We start from the raw sequence: 21,322 nt of genomic DNA, 5'->3' as shown, positions 1-21,322 counted from the left end.
GAGAGAGATTTTTTATTTTTTTACCCAACCTGTGTACTTAAAAGTTAAAAACATGAGATTTCGAACATTTTGCCCATGAGTAATCACACTACATCGCGTGTGCTTTTCCACTGTTTAAAAATAGGACATACTGAATCGTTTTCATAGCCATATTGTCTGGCTGAATAAAAGAAAAACGTCATAAAAATAGATTTATTGTAAAAACTCCTTAATAAAATGTTCGTGTTTGATAATCTGTGTGAATGTGACGTAAGTGCGTGCGTTACAGAGGTCTTCGTTAGTCGGCGCAGTTGATACAATCCCTCGGAGATAAAACCGTTCAACTCCCATTTCCCAGTCGGGGAAGGCCAGTCCACCGCCACTGTCTCCCTTGCAGAGAGTAGTTCCTGCGTGAGAACAGAGACTATAGAATAGAAATTAAAAATCAATTAATCTATATCTACTATATAAAAATAAGTCGGGTTTTCCTTCCTGACGCTATAACTCCAGAACGCACGAACCGATTTCCACGGTTTTGCATTTTTTGGAAAGGTCTCAGGCTCCGTGAGGTTTATTAGAAAATTCAGGAAAAATCTCAACAGAAAAGCGGGATCACCAAACGAAATGTTACATAAAACGAAGCCATCTGGTGGCGAAACGGAGTTCGCCAGGTTTGCTAGTTCTATAATAATTCTATGGAATTCAACGGTCTCGTGCATAATGATGAATTATAGCATGAGGTATGGGCCATGGGGCAGAATTCAATCACATACGAGGAACAAAATTTGCAATGTAATCATAAGTAAAGCATTATTTATAAAGAACAATATAATTAGTGGGCCATGGGATAGAACTTAGAGCTCGAATCTTATACCAAAAACAAAACTTGCAATAGAAAATTACTACATCGCTATTTATGATATTAGTGGGGGCATGGGCCATGGGGCACAACTCGGTTAAAAACCATATATACAACATACAATGTCAGAAAACCCCTACATCAATATGTATGGAGAAACATGAATGGGCTATGGGCATACTCACCATTAGTATATCCGGCGCAGAATTTGTCACTGCTAATATACTCTCTAAATCCAGGCGGAGATGCAGCGATGCACCTATTCAAATCCACGTAAGGCAACTGTACCACCTGGAGGGTTGGGGATGGCTTGCCGTTTTCACCTGTGAGTCCCCAGCCAGCGATCTGAAGGAATAAGAAAAATATTTGCTAATGTCAATAAATCTATATATATAAATGAAAGTCGTGCTTATTACACTATTTTAAATCAAGAACGGCAGAACCGATTTGGCTGAATATTGGTGGGGAGGTAGCTTAGAACCAGGTGATACTTTTTATATGTGGGACGTAACATAAAAAACGTGGTATAATAAAACGCAACATACAGAAAAGCGAAAAATTTATCAGTCAAAACATTCATTTGTTAAAAATGGTATAACAAAACGCAACTGACAGCTAAACGTAATGTTATCTATGGTTAAGTATGATTGAAAATTTGACAATTAGAGGTTTTGAAATTGATTGGTTGATGTGTTTTTAACACGGCCAAGACGATTGAATCTTTTCCGACAAAGCAATAAATGGGTGGACCGATTTTGATGAGTTTTTAAGTGGATTCGAGAATTATTTACAAGTTTGAAATTTTGTAATTAACATGTGTACAGGGCAACGTCTGTCGGGTCCGCTAGTAACTAATATAACCTGTACCATATACTTTTTTTTTTTTTTTGATTGACCATTTCACACCAATTGACCTAGTCCCATGTTAAACTGGTGAAGCTTGTGTTATGGGTACTAGGCAACGGATATAAATACATATTATATTTTTACATAGTATAGATAGATAGACATATAAATACATATTTAAACACCCAAGACCTAAACACAACACCAAATGCTCATCACATCGATGTTCGTCTCAGCCGGGGATCGAACCCGGGACCCATGGATTCGCAGTCAGGGGTACCACTAGACCAATGAGCCGTCTAACATATATAGTATAGCATTATATTATGTGGTAAACTTTAATATATCACCTTTCCAAGTTTCCCGTCACTGAGCTGCCGCTTATCGAAATTATAGTCAAAACTTAGGCAGACAGGTCTCACGTAGGTCCTATACTGAATAGATACAGTCAGTATCACGATGGCAATGTCTTCTTGGAAGTTGGCAGCCGAACCCTGGAAGCGGACCGGTATTTCTATCGATCGGACCTGGAAATAAAAATATAGAACCTCTTCAACGGATATTATAGGAAACAATAAAAAAAACGTGTGTTTACTGTGTACTTATGTACACGCGTTAGAAGTTATACTTCTTTGGTGCAACAAGATAAAAATCTTTTGTATCCTACGTTTGTAGAAAAAACGACACTATCAATAGAAAAAAGGTATTTAATACAAAGTTGATAGTTTTATTATAACGCATTAACTAGTTAAATAAAGTATATTTAAATATCACAACAAAAAAATTCTACATAATTAAAGAAATTGACATTTTTTATCGGTACTTTGTGCGCGCTCATCGTAAAAATTTCTCTCTCAAATTTTCCCTAACACGCCAAAAGAAGTATAAATTCAAAACAAGCTTTCGTATTTTTTAAACTGTTGCCATGTACAAAATTATTATAAATGATTTTCGAAAATTATTGCAATGTAATGTGCTAACATTGTGTGACATAAAAATATGGCGCATTTAGTCTGAATTAGAAATATCGTGAGAAAACAAAAAGGAATAGTCTACAATCTTTGGGTTGGAGGCTGCGGTGACATATGTCAGATAAAAAGTGAGATAGTCAGTCTTCGAGAATGAGACCCATCGCCATTATTATTATTACAAACAAACCAAAATTAAATTATTTTTCTGGGGTTATCTAATCTAACAATAACTAACTCCTATAAATCCTTACATCAGATTTCTGGGCGTCTTTATCCATTTTATCATTCCATGGCCGATACAGCTTTCCAACTGCGACGGCGTATTTATTGGCTGGCTGCTTCTTTGACAGGTCGTCCCAGAAACAGTGAGCAGCTGAAATGACAATTAACATATCATAGATTTATTTATTTATTTTATTTTAACGGGCAGGACGATCACGTGATGTTAAAGTAATAGCGCCATCCATGGCCTCTCACATTTCCAGAAGGCTCGCAAGTGCGTTGCCGGCTTTTAAAGACGCTCTTTTCTTGAAGGACCCTAAGTGAAATTGGTTCGGAAATACTTCAGTGGGCAGCTGGTTCCACATAGTAGTGGTGCACGGAAAAAACTGCCTTAAAAACGCTCAGTTGTGGAACGACGGACGTCGAGGTGATACGGATGGTATTTTGTATTCTGCCTTGACGTCCGATGATGAAACTCAGCCGACATTCTTATATATTACTATGTATGTATTTCTAAATTCACAGATGTAACTGTAAATCTAAATTCTAATACAATATTTATATTTTATATTAATATGTAACACTAGGTGCATTCATATTACATAAAATATTAAACTTTATGGCTTCTAATAATGTTTGAAAATTAATCAAAATTTGGAATAGAAAAAATGTAAAATAGTTTTAAGTGACTCCTTATGTATCATAATCTATGAACTTATACATGAAATAAGAAAATCAGCTGTTAAACTAATATGCAGAGTGCATATTATTTTATATTACATATTATATTATATTGATAAGATAATAAAATAATATTTTCAGCTTCTATGGGCTTGACTTACCAGAAATAATAACGGTGGTGCTCACCAAGGAGCCACCGCAAATCTGCTTGTATGGAGTGTAGTGTTTGCTGAAAATGCCTGCATGCCACGGAAGCTCACCACGTTCAGCCGGCAAACCACCAATCGCCAATTCCACCCCAGTAGGAGTGGCAGTACCACACTCTGGAAGATTTTTTTTTTTTAAAGACAATTGACCTGGTCCCATGCTAAGCTGGTGAAGCTTGTGTTATGGGTACTAGGCAACGGATATACATACATATTATAGATATAGACATATAAATACATATTTAAACACCCAAGACCTAAGCACAACACCAAATGCTCATCACATCGATGTTCGTCTCAGCCGGGGATCGAACCCGGGACCCATGGTTTCGGAGTCAGGGGTATTAACCACTAGACCAATGAGTCGTCAATATTCATTCGTATTCAGCCAATTTACTCATTGAACTTTGATACTGTCTTTCACTTAATCCTGCGATATAATGAATTCTATCAAGCTGGCAAAACTGTCATAGTATATACATACTATTATATTATATATAGAATAAAAAATAAATAAATCAGTGGCACTACTTTTTTAGGTCTGGGCCTCATTTTTCTGAATCTGTTTCAAGATCATTTGTCAACCTAATAGACAAGTAAGTGATCAGCCTCCTGTGCCTAACACGCCGTCGACTTTTTGGGTCTATGGGCAAGCGTTAGATGTTTTCCTTCACCGTTCGAGCGAGTGTTAAATGTGCATATATGTAGAGAGAAAGTCCATTAATGCAGCCGGGAAGCAAACCGACGACATCAGGCATGAGAGTAAGACGCTGAAGCCACTAGGCCAACACATATATTGTTAGATTCATCGCGTTGACGTAATCTGTATTTTATAAGCGTTAAAAAATATGACAATTGACTTCTTTGTGAAAATGTTTTGAAGCTATTGCATAGATTTTATCGCGGGCTTTGAGCGCGGCGACCGATTCAAGAAATTCCGTAACGAAAATAAACCTAACACACGATGACGTAATATAGGTGCGGCCGATACGCGTTAAAGCGGGACAGAACGCATACTGCGTATTCACATCTCTCTGACGAGATCGGTGACGTAGCGTAAGCGCGGCCGGTGCAGCCGGTACGCGTTAGAGTGAGACAGACAATAATATAGGCGTGTCAGTCTGTGTCTGGTAGAGTGGTAGATTTAATTAATATCAAAGAAAAAAAATACTGCATAAATAAATAATTATAATTGCATAAGTTGATAAAAAATGCTATGCAATAGCTATACCGCGGCAGTCCCCGATTGCCACACGTTTTTTCGCTTTTGTAGCTATACATCTATTAATAGCATTAAGAGGATGGAGGATAGGGTAAATAAAACAAAAAATAAATAAATAAAAATATTTTATTATCATCCATCCTATTAATACATAAATTTTTGTCTTAAAGTATCATTATATACCTGGATTTTTCCAGAAGTGTTTGACAGAAGAAACTTGTTTTGCGTATATAAAGTTCAAAAATATTTTTTTACAAAATGTATATACAGTAGAAAACTTAATTAATTAATTGTCTCTTCTCAAAGCGTAATCACAATGAGAAGGAGACGAAAGAGTACTTTAGTTAAATTCAATTAGATTGTCCATTTTATGGATTTCTCTTTGGTATATGTATCTTAAAATGAGTAGATATTGCTAAATTTTGAATTTGGCGCCATAATTCTAATATGGAGCAAGATTACCAAATTGTCAAAGTTGACATTCGAAAATGACACGTCAATTTAAACTAAATCTATATTCTTGTAGTCTGTCGGAATGACAACCGCCATTGTTATGCGAAATAACAGTTGTTTATTATAGACATTTAATTGTCACCAATATGATTATATACTATATATAATTATTATATATCAAGATAATTGCTTAGGAACTATAACTATAAACCAGTGTTGTCAACTTAACAAAAAAGGTAATTTGGCATAGCTGCAACTTCTTAAGACTTATTTTCGAACATTCTGAGGTAGCATGTTTGGTAAAAAAAATGTCTGTCTGTAAAGTCGGTTTACGGACGATAGTTTAACGTGACAACGTCATAATTAAATGATTGCATACTTATATTAGTAAAATTGATTCATTTTTATTGAATTATCACTATTTTGTTTGGATACAAAGAAGGAATGAATCCTCGGACGCATAGACCAATCGAGTGGAAGAGAGATAGATGCGTACAATGAGTGTAACAGGACAATGAGTCATCCTTATTCGTGCCTGCCGCCGGTGTTCATCGTTTTGTTCGACGTTGTCAATAAAAAAATATTTAAATACATTTTTGAATATAAAACTAGTCAAGGTTCGATTTCTAGAAAAGATCCTATTTAGCTATTAACAAAAATGATGTGAGAGAAACGCAGATACGCTAAAGCTAAGATTCATAGTCAAGACCTCACGCTATGTCTGACTCCTACACGTCAAAAATTTTTAGGAATTTGATAAACGAGAGTTCTCGTTGTTTGGATTCTTAATCTTACCCGAAGTCGACATTTACTGTCCCCGTTAAACAGAGCACCAACTTAACAAAAATATTGTCTACGGTAAACGTTGTGTAGTTATGGCAAATCTTGGTTTACACAACTTTACAGATATCACAAAACCATGACAGGTGTCAAATGGAGAATTCCCGCCAAAACGTAAACGTAAATAAGGAAAGAGTATTAATTAGGAACACAGCAATCATTATAGGAACAAATAAGCTTACAGTATTTTCTTGTTTTACCCGTTTATTGTAAATTTATTTACTTTCCCATATTTGGCACCATCTATAGCGAAATCAGACATTACAGAAACTTTCGTACGTCAAAATCCAAAACAATTTTGACGTTGGCCACACTTCGGCTGTTTTTTAAAAATAATTATTTAGAAAATATATCATTTAATGTGTGAGTATTTATGTGTAGTACGTTATGTTTTCAGCTTGATTTTAAATAAACACAATTGCCGACTCCGGCGCATGTACATACACATCAGAATAATTTGAGCTCAAAGATATTTTAATTTTATTATTTTTATCTTTTTTTTTTGACGACCCCATTCTCCAATCAGCATAATCTATGTCATAATCCGGCCCTCGCTTTGTGCTTTCTAAGTCATTAGGTTTATTATTAGTGACTATACTGTTTTGCCCGTCATTTTGATTTGTAATATTTGTGTTACTTAACGTGTAACTTGTGTTTTGTATTGGGGTAATTACATCGGTCGGGAACGCCCAACTACTTTGTGAATTGTGACCACTATTCACTGCATTGTCAAGACTATTCACTGAATTGTGACCAGTATTCACTGAATAATGACCACTATTCACTGAATTAGTACCACTATTCACTGAATTGTGACCACTATTTATTGAATTAGGACCACTATTTACTGAATTGTCACCACTATTCAGTGAATTGTGACCAGTATTCACTGAATTATAACCACTATTCACTGAATTATGACCCATATTCAGTGAATTTTGACCACTATTCTGTGACTTATCCCCACTATTTTGAAACGCACTCGCATACAGAAAGCTCGAAACGTACAATTCGATCTTGTCCCCGATAATGACAGTGATATTAGTTCCATTTTTGGCCAAACCTGGTTGGCAGAGGACGATGGTGTCCCAGCTTCCTTCGATGCACCGCATGAGGGGCAAGACGGAGGGCGAATAGTAGTTTGGTTTCCGGCATTCGGGACGTACGACGGTGCCCGACGGTTCGTATAGGGTGCAGGGCTTGGTGCCCTCCTGCTCTCCAGATAATACGCAGCGATATTCCACGCTCTCGTGGGGGTTGAGACGGCAAAACTCTGAAATTAACAAGAAAATAATATTATTATTGTATTAAAAACTAAACAATCGAGAGACATTACCAAAAGTGGGGGATACATTTCTGTGTCTGTTTTTGATACATTTGTATAAAACCAAACAAATTATATACAATTTAACTGATTGTGCACTAAAAGTGATATTTTTGAAGTTATACTTCTTTAAGCGCGTTATGAAAAATTGATGAGAGTGAAATTTTACGATGCGCGCGCACCGTGACACAAAATTAACAGAATGAAGTTGCCCACGGAAGATGCTACGGCATTGGACATAATTTAAAAACAACATTCGAATAATAATAGAATTTATGTTACACTTAATGTAAGAGAATAATAATAAATATTTATTTATTTAATTATTCAAATGTAAACTGAACTTTATTGACTATAATGACTCCTTTTCCAGTCTTTGATTATTTAATTGTAATTAATTATTTGCATGCAATCAAAAACTATTTTTTATAATGCCAAAGAAGTATAACTTCTTACGCGGGTACATAAGTACACGCACCCTTTTTTTTTAAATTACTCAATTATAAAATTACAATAAATATAAAAATCCAAACATTTTCTACTTACGAATACACTCCGGGAGGTCATCAGCCCACGAACCATCGAAGCAGAGCACGGTGCTCTTCCCTTTGACCCGGAAGCCCCAATTGCAGGTAACGTTGAGGTTGAGAGCTTTGAACCGTTGGCCTGGACGAGCCGAAGGCTGCCCCACCACTGAGTATACCCCGTTAGGGGGGGAAGGTGGGACTATGCAATTTCCGGTACCCATCCTGAAATATTATATAAAAATCTACTTGAAAAAAAATGTGGGTATTTCAAAAAAAATTGCAGTAGTTGCTTCAGCGTGCGACCTCGTCCCTGAGGTCGTAGGTTCGATCCCCGACTATGCATCAATGTACTTTCTATGTGCGACCTATACCAACCAAGGGTTGTTACTTAACTAAGCAAGTGTATTTAATATTACTAATCAGAAATATTCTATTGTTACACTATTGCCTTAAAATTGTCTGTACGTACGGAGGTCTCGTTGTGGGAGCGGCGATTCTATTGCACAATTCATCCGATTCGTCAGAGCCGTCCGCACACTGCTGTACCTGTAATTTGGGCCTGATTATAAAATATTGCTCCAATAGTTTAAGATTTTCGTAAGAGATCATTTTTATATTTAGCGTTCGTGTCTTTTATTAAACTCCCCCAAACGGCTGGACCAATTTTGGTGGAATTGTGAGTATTAAAGTGGATTCGAGTATAATTGTATAGTAGACTGTCGGGTCCGCTAGTGTATTTAAACTCTTTCGAGAAGGCTTTAGAGCGATTTTAGGTATTTTTTATGTATTATGGTAGGTTTATTAAATGATTTGATATGAAAAAAATATTGAATAGAAAGAATTTATATGGTAAAGCAATGTTTACCTCAGGGTCAGGGTCAGCTTTTATATTTAGTAAAGAACCTCCCCTTAATAAACGACTATTATGATAATAGTTATGATTTATGCTTATTTACGGGATCTTAATAATTACCCTCTTAGCAAAAGTATCAAAATCCTTCATTCCAAATTCTACTAATCAATCTGTGAAACTTACTTTTAGTAAAAAAACTGTGATTCCTAATTTAAAGAACCTTTTCACTCAGTAACCAAAAATTTAATTGCAAGTATCAAAATCTTTAGGCACCCTAGAACGTTCACTCAAACTTTGACGCACTAACCTCTGGCCATAATTCACAGAACACTTTAAAAGAAATACAGGATTTTTGGGCGTTCCCGACCAATGTAAAATCCTTAGTCACTCAAAACTTTCACTTAAACCTTGATGCACTAAAAAGTATCAAAATCCTTACCCCGTCACAATTTGATCCCTCATCGACACAAGCGCCATACGCGCATTGAAAAGCGTACCCGGGGCACTTGTTACCCGCACAGCTGCGCACGGTCTCGTCCGAGCCGTCGTTGCAGTTGGCCGTGCCGTCGCAGTGATCAGCCGCGGGTATCAGCTGCCCGTCGTCGCATCGGAATTGGCCTCTGAAAGGTATATGGACACTTTTACATACAGAAGTACTCAACTGGTTCCCAATTTAGAAGATGGATAGACCAGATCAAGGAAACAGCTGACACATGGAAGAGAGTGGCAGAATGCAATAATGACATAAAAATATCAATGTGTTTAAGTGTAAAGTGATTTTATGAGCCATTGTTTCATGTATGTTGTAGGTGTTAGGGGAGCGTTCAAGTATTACGTCACGCAATTTTTGGAGATTATTACCCCCCCCCCCATGTAACGCGCCGTAACGCCTACCCAATAGTAAAACGTTTCGTGACCACCAAAGTGACTCTTTATACGTAAAAGTTACCATTATGTGGTGTAAAGTACTGGAAAGTCGAAAACATTATTAACAATAACGCGTAATTCAATCCCCGCCCCGCATCGTAACGTTTTACAAAAGGACCCCCCCCCCCCAAATTCGTTACGTAATACTTGAACGCTCTCTAGGGCGATATTATTATTACTAAACACAATTTGAGACAAAGGGACGATTACTTCAGTTAGGGTTGTTATCGTGGCCCCACCCACGCGAGCGATTCATATAATAAATAAGATTTCAATCCAAGTGGACCTATTTCTTTGTACACTAGAGTATACAAGAGCTGTTTGCTATGTTATTAGTTAAAAGATCTATAATAGGTAATATCTATCTTAATTGTATAATTATAGGTAGGTATTATTGGATGGATATTTAACATAATTATGTGGGAAATAAATAAAGAATTCAATTTTAGTGAAGATGGAGATGGAGGACCTGAGCGGAATCTAACATAATTGGGAAAGCCAAAGACCAGCCCTGCGATTCTGTAACTCACTTTTCGAACTCACACAGCGGTTTTCGCGTCGGCGGTAGCTCTCAAATCAGTCGTGAAGCAGTCATTTTATGATTTGGCATTCTGATAAACAATAAACTACAAGCTCCCACCTTTTCAGAAAAGTGAGTTACAGAATCGCAGGGCTGTCATCTTCAGAGAATAGAATATTAAGAAGTTCATCAAGTGCATACCGAATCTCTTCAGTCTCATTCCGACACCGTGGCAGCAGTTCGTCGGAGTCGTCTGCGCATTCCTTCACTCCGTTACACGGAGCTGTGCCGTCCACGCACGCGCCGTACGTACAACGGAACCAGTTGCTCTGACATCTGAAATTTTCATAGGAAATCTTGTAATTATTGAAGTGAAACTTCTTTATCGGGGTTGGAAACAAATTTAGTGTAACATTTTTTCGTTACGCGCCATCTTTTTCTTGTCCCTACCACGGTTGATCCAAAGAGATTCGAAACCTTTAGTAACAAAAATATATAATAACGATAACAATGATAGTAATACTAATAATTCTATTACAATTAATGAAATTTTGTAATAATCTTAGTACTACATAGTAGTACAGTAATAAGTTAAAATGAAATAATTGTATTTGTATTCATGTCTATGATAATAAAAGCCTTTTGTTAAACTTTATTTAACCAATTTCTGTAAAGTTGCATATAGTAGATCATTTTTCGAAAAATAAGGTCATAAAGAAGTTTCACTTCTTACGTGTGTACACCTAGTACACGCACACATTTTTTTTCTTCATTTATTTAACATATCATTTCATTTACATTCACACCATAACACAGTCGAATTAGGTATTACTTAGGTTTTTTATAGAAAAGGGGGCAAACGGGCAGGAGGCTCATCCGATGATAAGTGATACCGCCGCTCATGGACAACTCACATTGCCAGAAGGCTTTTTAAAAAACAGGTTACTGGTACACTGCCACAGAGTCCAAACTGTTTAAATTTGTTCTATTTATATTTTTTTAATTATTATTATTACTATATAGGTTAAGAAGATTGTAAATACTGTAAACAATATTAGTATTTTAATACAATAAATAAATTGTATATTATAAAAAAGTGTGTTTGTGTCAGCTACGACGCACGATTGGAGTTTACTCCTTACGAACGATAAAATGGCGATAATGTTCTGTGGCTGTCGACCATATTTTCATACTAAAGGTGGTAAGAATATATGTTTTTATAATATAAATGTTTGTAGTAGTAATAAAACGTACCTACATCATCTATGCCCAAATAGGATTTTCTTTCTGTGACCAAAGTTACCTTTATAGTAAGAGAAGAATAAGAATGAACAATCTTTTTAGTTTTAATTTCACTGACCATTACTATTGACAAAACTCTATGGCACGCTAGACAATCTACTTTTATTTTTTACACCTGTCAACACTGACAATGTTGTAACGTGGCTGTCAAAAGTTTCTACATAACGCCTCAACTTTTCGTGTTACACTTGATTTTACTCCTCATAAAATTTCCGTACCGGGCCTTATAACTCAAATCGTTTCTTAAGGAGTAAACTCCAAAAAACAAAAAAGGTATAAGGTGGTATCACTTAACCGTTTGCTTTCTATTACATTAAAAAAGCCATTGAAGACAGTTGACACTTAGCTTCGAACAAGGTGCATCGTTTCTTAGTCCAAAAACTTTAGTACTTACGGAGTATTCCTACACAGCGGGAAGGTCTCGTCGCTTCCATCTGGACAGTCGGTGACACCATCACACTTTCCATCCAGGCCTATACAGGTCCCGTCACGACACTGCCATTGATTCCGTCTGGAATTGTTTATTTTATTTATATTTCGTGTACGAGAAACTTTATGGGCTTATGGAGAATGACGTATTCCTCCTAGAGTTTTGATACACTCCAAAACTAATGTACTAACTCAACAATTCTTCTGTAAAACCGGTTTACGGATCGTCCGTTTAGTTTAACGTAACAAGGTCATAAAATAATCATTAATGAAATGATTCCATATTATATATTTTATTAATAAAATTAATTCATTCTTATTGAAATATCACTATTTTGTATGGATAGAAAGGAGTGAATCCTCGGACACATAGGCCAATCGAGTTGAAGAGAGATAGATGCAGCGCAAGCGTACAATGAGCGTAACGGGACAATGGGCGTAACGGGCATTGATTTATTAGACGTTGTCACGTTAAAGAATATGTCCCTTTGAGAGCCTCTGTTTAATTAAATTTCGGGGTCATTTTGTACAGGTTGAGACTGTCTTGCGGATGGGACCACAATTCACATAATTAATATATTTTCTTCAGTAATTATTAAAAAAAAACTCCAAATATCTTTATATATATAATTATACGGTACGTGTGTATGTCACTGAACTCCTCTTAAATCGCTGGACCGATTTGAATGATTTTTTTGTATGCGCTTGGGTGATGCTGCAGTCGGTGACTAGGTTATTTATCTAAACAGCAAATAAACAGCTGGTATAAATCTCCTATGCACTCCTAAACGGCTGGACAGATTTTGATTAAATTTTTCGGGTGTTCAAGTGGAAACAAGAATGTTTTACATTATTACATATTTTTTGTTGTATGTAAGACGTGTGAACAGGACATATATATATATATATATGTGTGTGACTGACGAAGACTCACCTACATGATGTCGACTGTCTCCGAGTGCGATGTAAAATTAAATCGTCAGCATTGAAGTCAGGTCTGGAATATACAATTATTTATATATTGGCTGCTAGACGACGTTTTTACTTAAAGCATTTCTCAAAGTGATGACTGTTTTGATGCTAAAGACAAATCAAAGACAAGACATACAGACAAATTGTAAGACCGCTATAATCGTTGTATAGCTCTCGGTGGCAACTATATTAAATAATGAAATCAAATGCTACCCATTACGGGGTAGGTAATGGGTAGCCAGGGTGGGTAGAAGCATCTGCCATCCTAGAGAATCTAGAAAAGCTTTTTTATAATTAATTTGTCAAATTTTTATTCCTTATACGGGTCACAGTTTTCTGAGTCCAGCCTTCTGGCAATGTAAGTGCCCATGGGCGGCGGTATCACTTAACATCGGATGAGCCTCCTGCCCGTTTGGCCTTGGTTCAAAAAAACGTGTGTGTACTTATGTACACGCGTTAGAAGTTATACTTCTTTGGCGTAACAACATAAAAATCTTTTCAAAATGTTTATACTACGTTTGTAGAAAAAACGACACTACCAATAAAAAATACTGAAATGTTAACTATAGCTTCAGGGTGTCGGTTTTTTGTGACGTTGTATCAAAAAATTTAATCATTTTTACCTAACGCGCCAAAAGAAGTATAACTTCAGCAGATTAAAATACATACGATAATCCATTACAGGCGATTTCGTCGCTGCCATCTAGACAATCCCATTTCCCGTCACACGCCTGATCATAGGTTATACACGCTCCATCACTGCACGAGAACTCGCCAATACTGAAATACCAATTTTGGCTTTTTATAGTATAGTGGATCAAACCAGCCCACGGGAGGCCCAAAATGGGTAGTTATCGCAGCCCATGGGCACCCATTTAGTGGATTCGATGCCGGCCTTTGAGGTAGTATGTTTTTTAAACAATAGGTCGATTTTACACAGTACCAACGGCAATTTCATTAAAAATAATAGCGGCCAAATTTTGATAGGCAACTGGTAGATATACATTCTCCTAATAATAAATATACAGAAAAATTGGGTTTTTAGCAAATAACCGATGAACGCACTAATCCTGCAGCCGGATCTCGTACTAACGGCTCGCAAAATAAAGTGTCTTGTGAAGCTGACCGTGGAAGAGTCACAGAAAGTATTGATTTGGTATAATATGATCTAAATATTGGTGTGTGTGTGTATGGTGTGTGCGACCGGTTCCCCGTGCTTTGCATCCAATGCCATCCCTCCATCCACACCAGATCATCACTCGGACAGTCATCTGTCCAACCAACGCTTCTCCTACTGGTCCTCGGACTCCATTCCAGGAATATTTTGCCCCATTCTTACGGACAGAATCGCTGGCGAAAGCCAGTAATAATAATTAAATATATTTACCTGCATGAGTTTAGGATTCCCTTATCGTAAATCCGTGCTGATGTAGCTAAAAATATAAATAATATATTAGATATGGCCAAAAAGTCGTGGATCAAACGCAACTAGGGGATAGATGAGGTCATCAGCTGCACAAAATTGTTCTACGGGAGGTCTCTAAGCTCAACCCCTGCAGAGTTATAATTTATTATGTGTTTTCATAAGAAAATTGACTTTTTATACTAATTCTTATAAAAATTCGAAATAATTTACATCCTGTATCTTTTTCATAATATCCACTAGATTGGTACTGATGAGTTCTTGCGTTAGAGATGCTATTTATAGTTGTTTATTGAGTGCATTGAAGATAATATTAAGTTATACAGTCATTATTTCGAGTTAATTGCGCACATAAATCATTGTATGGGTGAGAATACACGACCTAACTGATTAGGCACGCTTGGCTTGGGTTTAAAATTCAAGATTTACTGCGCCTCAAGGCCGTCGTCTGCCAATTGTCAGATTGGGGAGTCGAAATACATTTCATCAATTCAATCATTACAAGGGTTTCTTCGATTCGCTATACACCCATACGAATAACGTCCGAAAATATATTTAATAATTATTGATAAATTAAAAACAAAGACGCCTTTTTAAAGTTCACTCTTTCTGTTTAAAAATCAAAATAAATCAGTGGCGCAGTGGCAGTTTACTGAACATTTGTCAATCTAGGCAGGTAGGTGATCAGCCTCCTGTGACCCACGCCGTCGACTTGTTGAGTCTAAGGCAAGCCGGTTTCCCCACGAAGTTTTCCTTCGAGTGTTAGATGCGGACATAGAAAGAAAGTCCATTGCTGTACAGCCGGGGTTCGAACCTACGATCTCAGGGATGAGAGTCGCACGCTGTAGCTTGTGTGTACGCTGCGATATATAACATGTGTATTAAAGTTTAACGGTACTTATTTTTTAAGGGAGTAAATGTTACATCATACCGTGATAGCAGGTAAAACCCGCTCCGTTAAAACATTATTGAATAATAGTCTAGAAATGGGAATTGATTCAAAGTTCTCATTATAAGACGTAATAATGAGGAAAATGAGTTTTAATTGATAAGAGGAGGCTGCAAGGTGATGTTAAGGCCACGAGAATTCCAACAAATGCTATCATATTTGATTGGCTTTCTACAATATAAAGGGTCTGTTTCACAATGTACGGATAAGTTCTACATAAGTTCCAAATTAGCTATTTATTACTTATTGGTAGGATAAACACTATTGGTGCGTTTCACGACTGTCAGATAGCGCTATTCGTCACATAAAGTCCAGCATAAGTTATGAGTCCGATGAATGTCAAATAGCACAATTTATCTTTCAAATAATTAATGTGTTGCATAAATTTGGTACTTTATCCATACATTGTGAAACAGACCCTAATTCTATCTATTATATAAAATTATCGAGTCACAATGTTCGTTTCCATACTCCTCCGAAACGGCTCGACCGATTCTTATGTATTTTTTTATGTATATTCAGTAAGTCTAAGAATCGGCTACTATCTATCTTTCAAACACCTAAGTGATAAGGGGTGTCAACCCCAAATGTTTATTTTTTATTTTTTAGACAATTTTTTGTTTTTAATGTTTTATGATACAGCATACAAAAATTCATACAACCCCTAATTTTCACTGTACAATCAACCCCTATTTTTTTATTATAGTAGATAGTTATTTTTATTGAAATAAAAAATGTTTCCTACAAATAATATACATGGCAAAACAACGTTTACCGGGTCAGCTAGTTGCTAGCTAGTTGTTGTTATTATTATATTATATATAGTTATATAATATAATAATCACAACAACCACATAATAATTACAAATATTTAAAATTTTCCGACCGAGACCGGCGTATAATCTCGTTGAGCGAGGCGTGGCGAGAAAAACTACCGACACTCTTTAAGGTAAGAAAAACACGTAGCGAATGACTGTCGTATGTCCAAATCGTAAACTTTGACATATGGTCAAACTTACTCTCAACATTTACATGTCAAACACAAAAGAAATATCACAAAAAAGTGCGTGCGTCACATGTCAGAACTCAGAAGTGAAACTTCTTCGGCAAACTAATTTTTAACTCTTGTTCATATTTATTAAATCTAAAAATTTCCGAGACTTAGAGGGAGGCAAAAAAGGAAAGAAATGTTAGGAATTTAATGAATTTAATTGTCATTAAAATATTAAGTGTCGAAAATTAAAACAAATAATAAATTTCGTCGGTAATAAAAACACGTAGCATTTTAAATTACAATTCGTCAGTTGAGATTTCCATAAATTATTTTGCACAAAATATAAAATACTAATATTTCATAAATTCTCTTTACGAAATTTTAATTTTATAATAGAATTTCTATAACGTAATTCGCCCTTCTCACTCTGTCTCAATCGGTCTCAATCGCTCTCTCCCTTTTCTTCGCCAAAAACGCTGCACATCTTCGTGACGTTCCGTAAAAATTTTATCCTCATGCGCCTAAAGAAGTTTCACTTCAAAAATATTAAAAAATGTTTAAATAACTGTCTCCAATCCTCTCCTCTCTGGCTTATCATTTAAACAAAACAAACTCACTACACGCAATATTCGTCGAGCGAGTTTGCTTCTTTAGCCGACGCCGCGTACAAATTATTTGAAGAGGTCGATAAAGTATGAGGGTGAGCAATTATTTAATAAATTACCGTCTAAAATTCGTTATATTAGCGTGTTTAACCAATTTAGCATTGGGAGACAATAATTTGGGCATTAAAGATCAGAATAAAGCCGAACGTCCACCGCCGGCTAAACTAACTGAAAACTAAACTGAGTGAACTAAGCTAAGCTAAACTAGAACTACGTTGTCTGTCCACCAATAAATAAGCTAAAACTACGTTAGTGATAGCCAGTTTGTGCCAGAACGTCGAGTTAGAAGACGACACGAGCAATGACGACACTTTAGAGGAGGACTATCGTCATAGGAGAAGAAGACTGGATACTGGATATGACTTATCCAGTATCAGTCCTGGAAAACAAGTAGCGAATTTGACATTTTGTTTAATGAACTAGCCGACGAAAATTTTAAGATGTACTATCGTGTATCTAGACAACAGTTTGATGAGTTACTGTCACAACAATGTCGACAGGCGTCAGAGGGGTAAGGCAAGGGGGTGAGAGGCGCTTAGTTTAGCTCAGTTAGTTACGGATCGGCATTCGGCCGCACAACTATGTTAGTTCCACTTAGCTGGCATAGTTTGCGGTGGACGCACATGTATGAAAAACTGGCTCAACTATGCGAGCTAAGCTAAACTAACTTAGTTTAGCCGGCGGTGGACGTTCGGCTTGAGCCAAGTAGACTAGAATCTCGACTCGAGTAGAAATTTAGTTAATATATTAAGTTTTTCATGTAAATTAAAACATTTTTGTATTAAGAAATAAAGTTCTACGTTAAATATGCCTTATTGGATTAAAGGAAATTCAGAAAGTAGGAATACAAATAATTCAAACACCGAATAAACCATCGGTATAATAAATAAATAAAATTGTTATTAATTAACCTTATCGATGATTCTAGGAATTGGTTTTGGCATTTTCCTGTTATGATAGTTAGTCGATGTTGAAAACACGTTTTAATAACCACAAATTTACCACTAACATACCACGACAATTAAAACGCTATTACAGATTCATAAATAAATGAAAAAAACTTAAATATTTTTTATTCAATCAGCCATTATTGTTTCACCAATCGATATTTTTATACACAACTAGCTGGCCTAGCGAACATCGTACCGCCTAACAGTCGATTCTTTCTTTTTTTAAAATACTTATTCTGCTATTCGGGACACCGGTCTAGCTAAGAAAAAAAAAGAAAGTTGATAAGACAACAAATACATTATGTCAAAAAATAAAAATTTACCTTCCCGGAACCCTCCACTAACACTTGAACTTTATGATATTCTATTATAGTTCAAATTGACTTAAGTATTATTAGGAATATTATGTATGGGAATATAGAAAAGTGTTGTTTTTAGACTTTTTCACTCAATTTTTTAAATTTTTCTCTCCGTAAGAACCATCCTCGTACTTCAAAGAATATTATAAAAAAGGAATTGGCCAAATCGGTCAAGCCGTTTTCATGTTATGTCGTGACAACGGAAAACGGGTTTCATTTTTATATATATAGATTAGCACTTGCTCGTACGGGAAAACCTCGTAAAGAAACTGTCTAAGTCTAAGATTTAGAAATATAAGGAATATTATTTAAAAGCACATGAATGTGTCTGCAATTCGTTGAATGATATCATACATTAAATGTTACATTCCGAAATGATACTTGGCGCGAACTATGAGATCGGTAAGTCAAAGTTAAGTATTCTAATTTCAATACATTTTTTACGAACGCAATTCATATTACACATCATTTTTGAATCTCACCATAAGAATATAGATAAACAAATGAGATCCCTACATTAATAACGACTATACTACAATTAATGCTAAAAATAATAATTGTTTTACAATAAGTAGGCAATTAGGTACCTAATGTATAACCAAAATATTATTTTGACAATTCAACAAACAAAACTTTGATAGTTAAGTTTGATGAAAACAGAACCAAGAATAACGTCAAGATTAAAACAATAAACTAACTTACCTAATATTAAACAACACAAATAAATCCAAAACATAGTGTACTATCCTAAAACACTAATTAATTTCAAACATTGACTAGATATCTAAGCAATAAGCATTATAATGTCAAGAAACGAGATCTCTGCTTGGAAAAACCGAGCGTACTATACAGTGATACCAGTTGCAATAATTTTATATTGACCATATTGATATTTAAATGTCTTTCATATTATTTTATAAAACTTAGTGAAGTACTTCAAATTCTGAATAATTTATTTTTATTTTTATTATTCATAAAATCTTAAATGCATATCAACAATTATTGAACTGATTTCGCTGAATTTCGAAAGTGGGTAAATAGCTAGTATTTCGTTAGTGTATAAATGTCGAATAATCATTTATTTTGTTAATAAGTTAAAGTCTCACAAACATTCAACGTGTTAATGTAGATTTAAAATTGATTCAAAAGTTTTAAAGTTTTTACTTACTTTACTTTATTTACATGAAACACATGCATTTTATAAAGTAACTTTTTACAATGTTAGGTTCGTTGTAAGGTAGTTTAGTTGTGTACATCGTGTTATCAAATTATTAGAAAAAAATGTGCGTGTACTAGTGTACACACGTTAGAAGTGAAACTTCTTTATGACCATATTTTTCGAAAAATTATCTATATGCAACTAACTTTACAGAAATTGGTTAAATAAAGTTAAATTAGATAAAGTTTAACAAAAGGCTTTTAATATCACAGACTTGAATACAAATAATACAATTATTTCATTTTACCTTATTACCACTAAGATTATTACAGAATTTCATAAATTGTAATATAATTTTTAGTATCATTGTTATAGTTATTATAAATTTTTGTTTAATTTAATTTAATTTTTGTTTTATTAATGGCTTAGAGATTCTAAGCCATTAATAACAAAAATTTATTCGAATCAACCGTGGTAGGGACGAGAAAAAGACGCGCGTAACGGTCAAATGTGACGCGTAACCGAAACATGTGACGCGTAATTTTTTTTCCAACCCCGATAAAGAAGTTTCACTTCAATAAGCCATATACAATAAAAAAATTAGTATAAATTAAAATTGATTCGCTAAAATAATAACTAAATTTTCAAAACCTATATATAGATGTATTTTATAAATTCTATAGATTCACTAGTTTTTTGGAATCTATAAATTTTTATTTATTAAGTAAAATCCATATAAAACCGAAACTATTGAATATTAGTGTTATGACAAGGAAAAATGTATAAACTGGTAACACCAACGGTAATGACCTAAGTACAGGTTGCGTTGAGATTATGTTGATGAAACGGTCATTATAAATGTTTGGGCAACGGGTCTTTTCTGATGCGTATAAATGACGTCACGACGAAATGTCAAGTTAACCAAGTTTGAGGTCAAATCCACAGATTAATATAAAAGTTAGCGCTCATAAATTTCAATGATTATCTATACTAATATATAAAATTCTCGTGTCACAATGTCAGTTACCATACTCCTCTGAAACAGCTTGACCGATTTTTATCAAATTTTAAATGCATATTCAGTAGGTCTGAGAATCGGCTACTATCTATTTTTCATACCCCTAAGTGATAAGGGTTGTCCAAGGGTAACATTTTATTTATATTTTTTGGACGAAAATTTTTTTTTTATAATGTGCCATTCAAAAACACATACAACCCTAAATTTTCACCCCTCTACGATCAACCCCTACTTTTATTGAACTAAAAAAATGTTTCCTAGAAATAATATACATGGCAAAACGACGTTTGCTGGGTCAGGTAGTACATATTTAATATATTTTTAGTCCCCTAACTAGGGACAAAAAAAACTTTTCGCAAGGCGTAACTCATTATTATTATTATCAGTGGCGCTACAACCTCATTAGGTCTTGGCCTCAGATATCAGAATCTGTTTCATGATCATTTTTAAATCGAATAGGCAAGTAGATGATCAGCCTCCAGTGCCTGACACACGCCGTCGATTTTTTGGGTCTAAGACATGTCGGTTTCCTAACGATGTTTTCCTTCACCATTCGAGCAAATGTTCAATGCGCACATAGAAATAAAGTCCATTAGTGCAGAGCCGGGGATCGAACCTACTACCTCAGGTATTAGAGTCGCACGCTGAAGCCACTATGCCAACACTGCTCTC

General features: G+C 35.3%; 1 protein-coding gene across 1 annotated transcript; it reads right to left on the bottom strand.

Annotated features, from left to right (window-relative positions):
* Positions 1-180: 180 nt before the first annotated feature.
* LOC125058433 (modular serine protease-like) lies at positions 181-19,341 on the bottom strand. Its single transcript, XM_047662505.1, has 15 exons — positions 19,176-19,341; positions 14,521-14,566; positions 13,803-13,913; positions 13,096-13,158; positions 12,127-12,243; positions 10,632-10,766; positions 9,423-9,603; positions 8,600-8,676; positions 8,150-8,352; positions 7,343-7,552; positions 3,720-3,881; positions 2,907-3,028; positions 2,035-2,211; positions 1,024-1,183; positions 181-386 (listed from the first exon to the last, which is right to left on the bottom strand). Exons 1-15 carry the CDS (start codon positions 19,207-19,209, stop codon positions 193-195), a joined length of 1,992 nt encoding a protein of 663 aa, XP_047518461.1. The 5' UTR covers positions 19,210-19,341; the 3' UTR covers positions 181-192.
* Positions 19,342-21,322: the final 1,981 nt, after the last annotated feature.

This window comes from Pieris napi, chromosome 18, assembly GCF_905475465.1.
Source record: "Pieris napi chromosome 18, ilPieNapi1.2, whole genome shotgun sequence".
Lineage (NCBI taxonomy): Eukaryota > Metazoa > Arthropoda > Insecta > Lepidoptera > Pieridae > Pieris > Pieris napi.
This window is presented reverse-complemented; position numbering and strand designations above follow the sequence as displayed.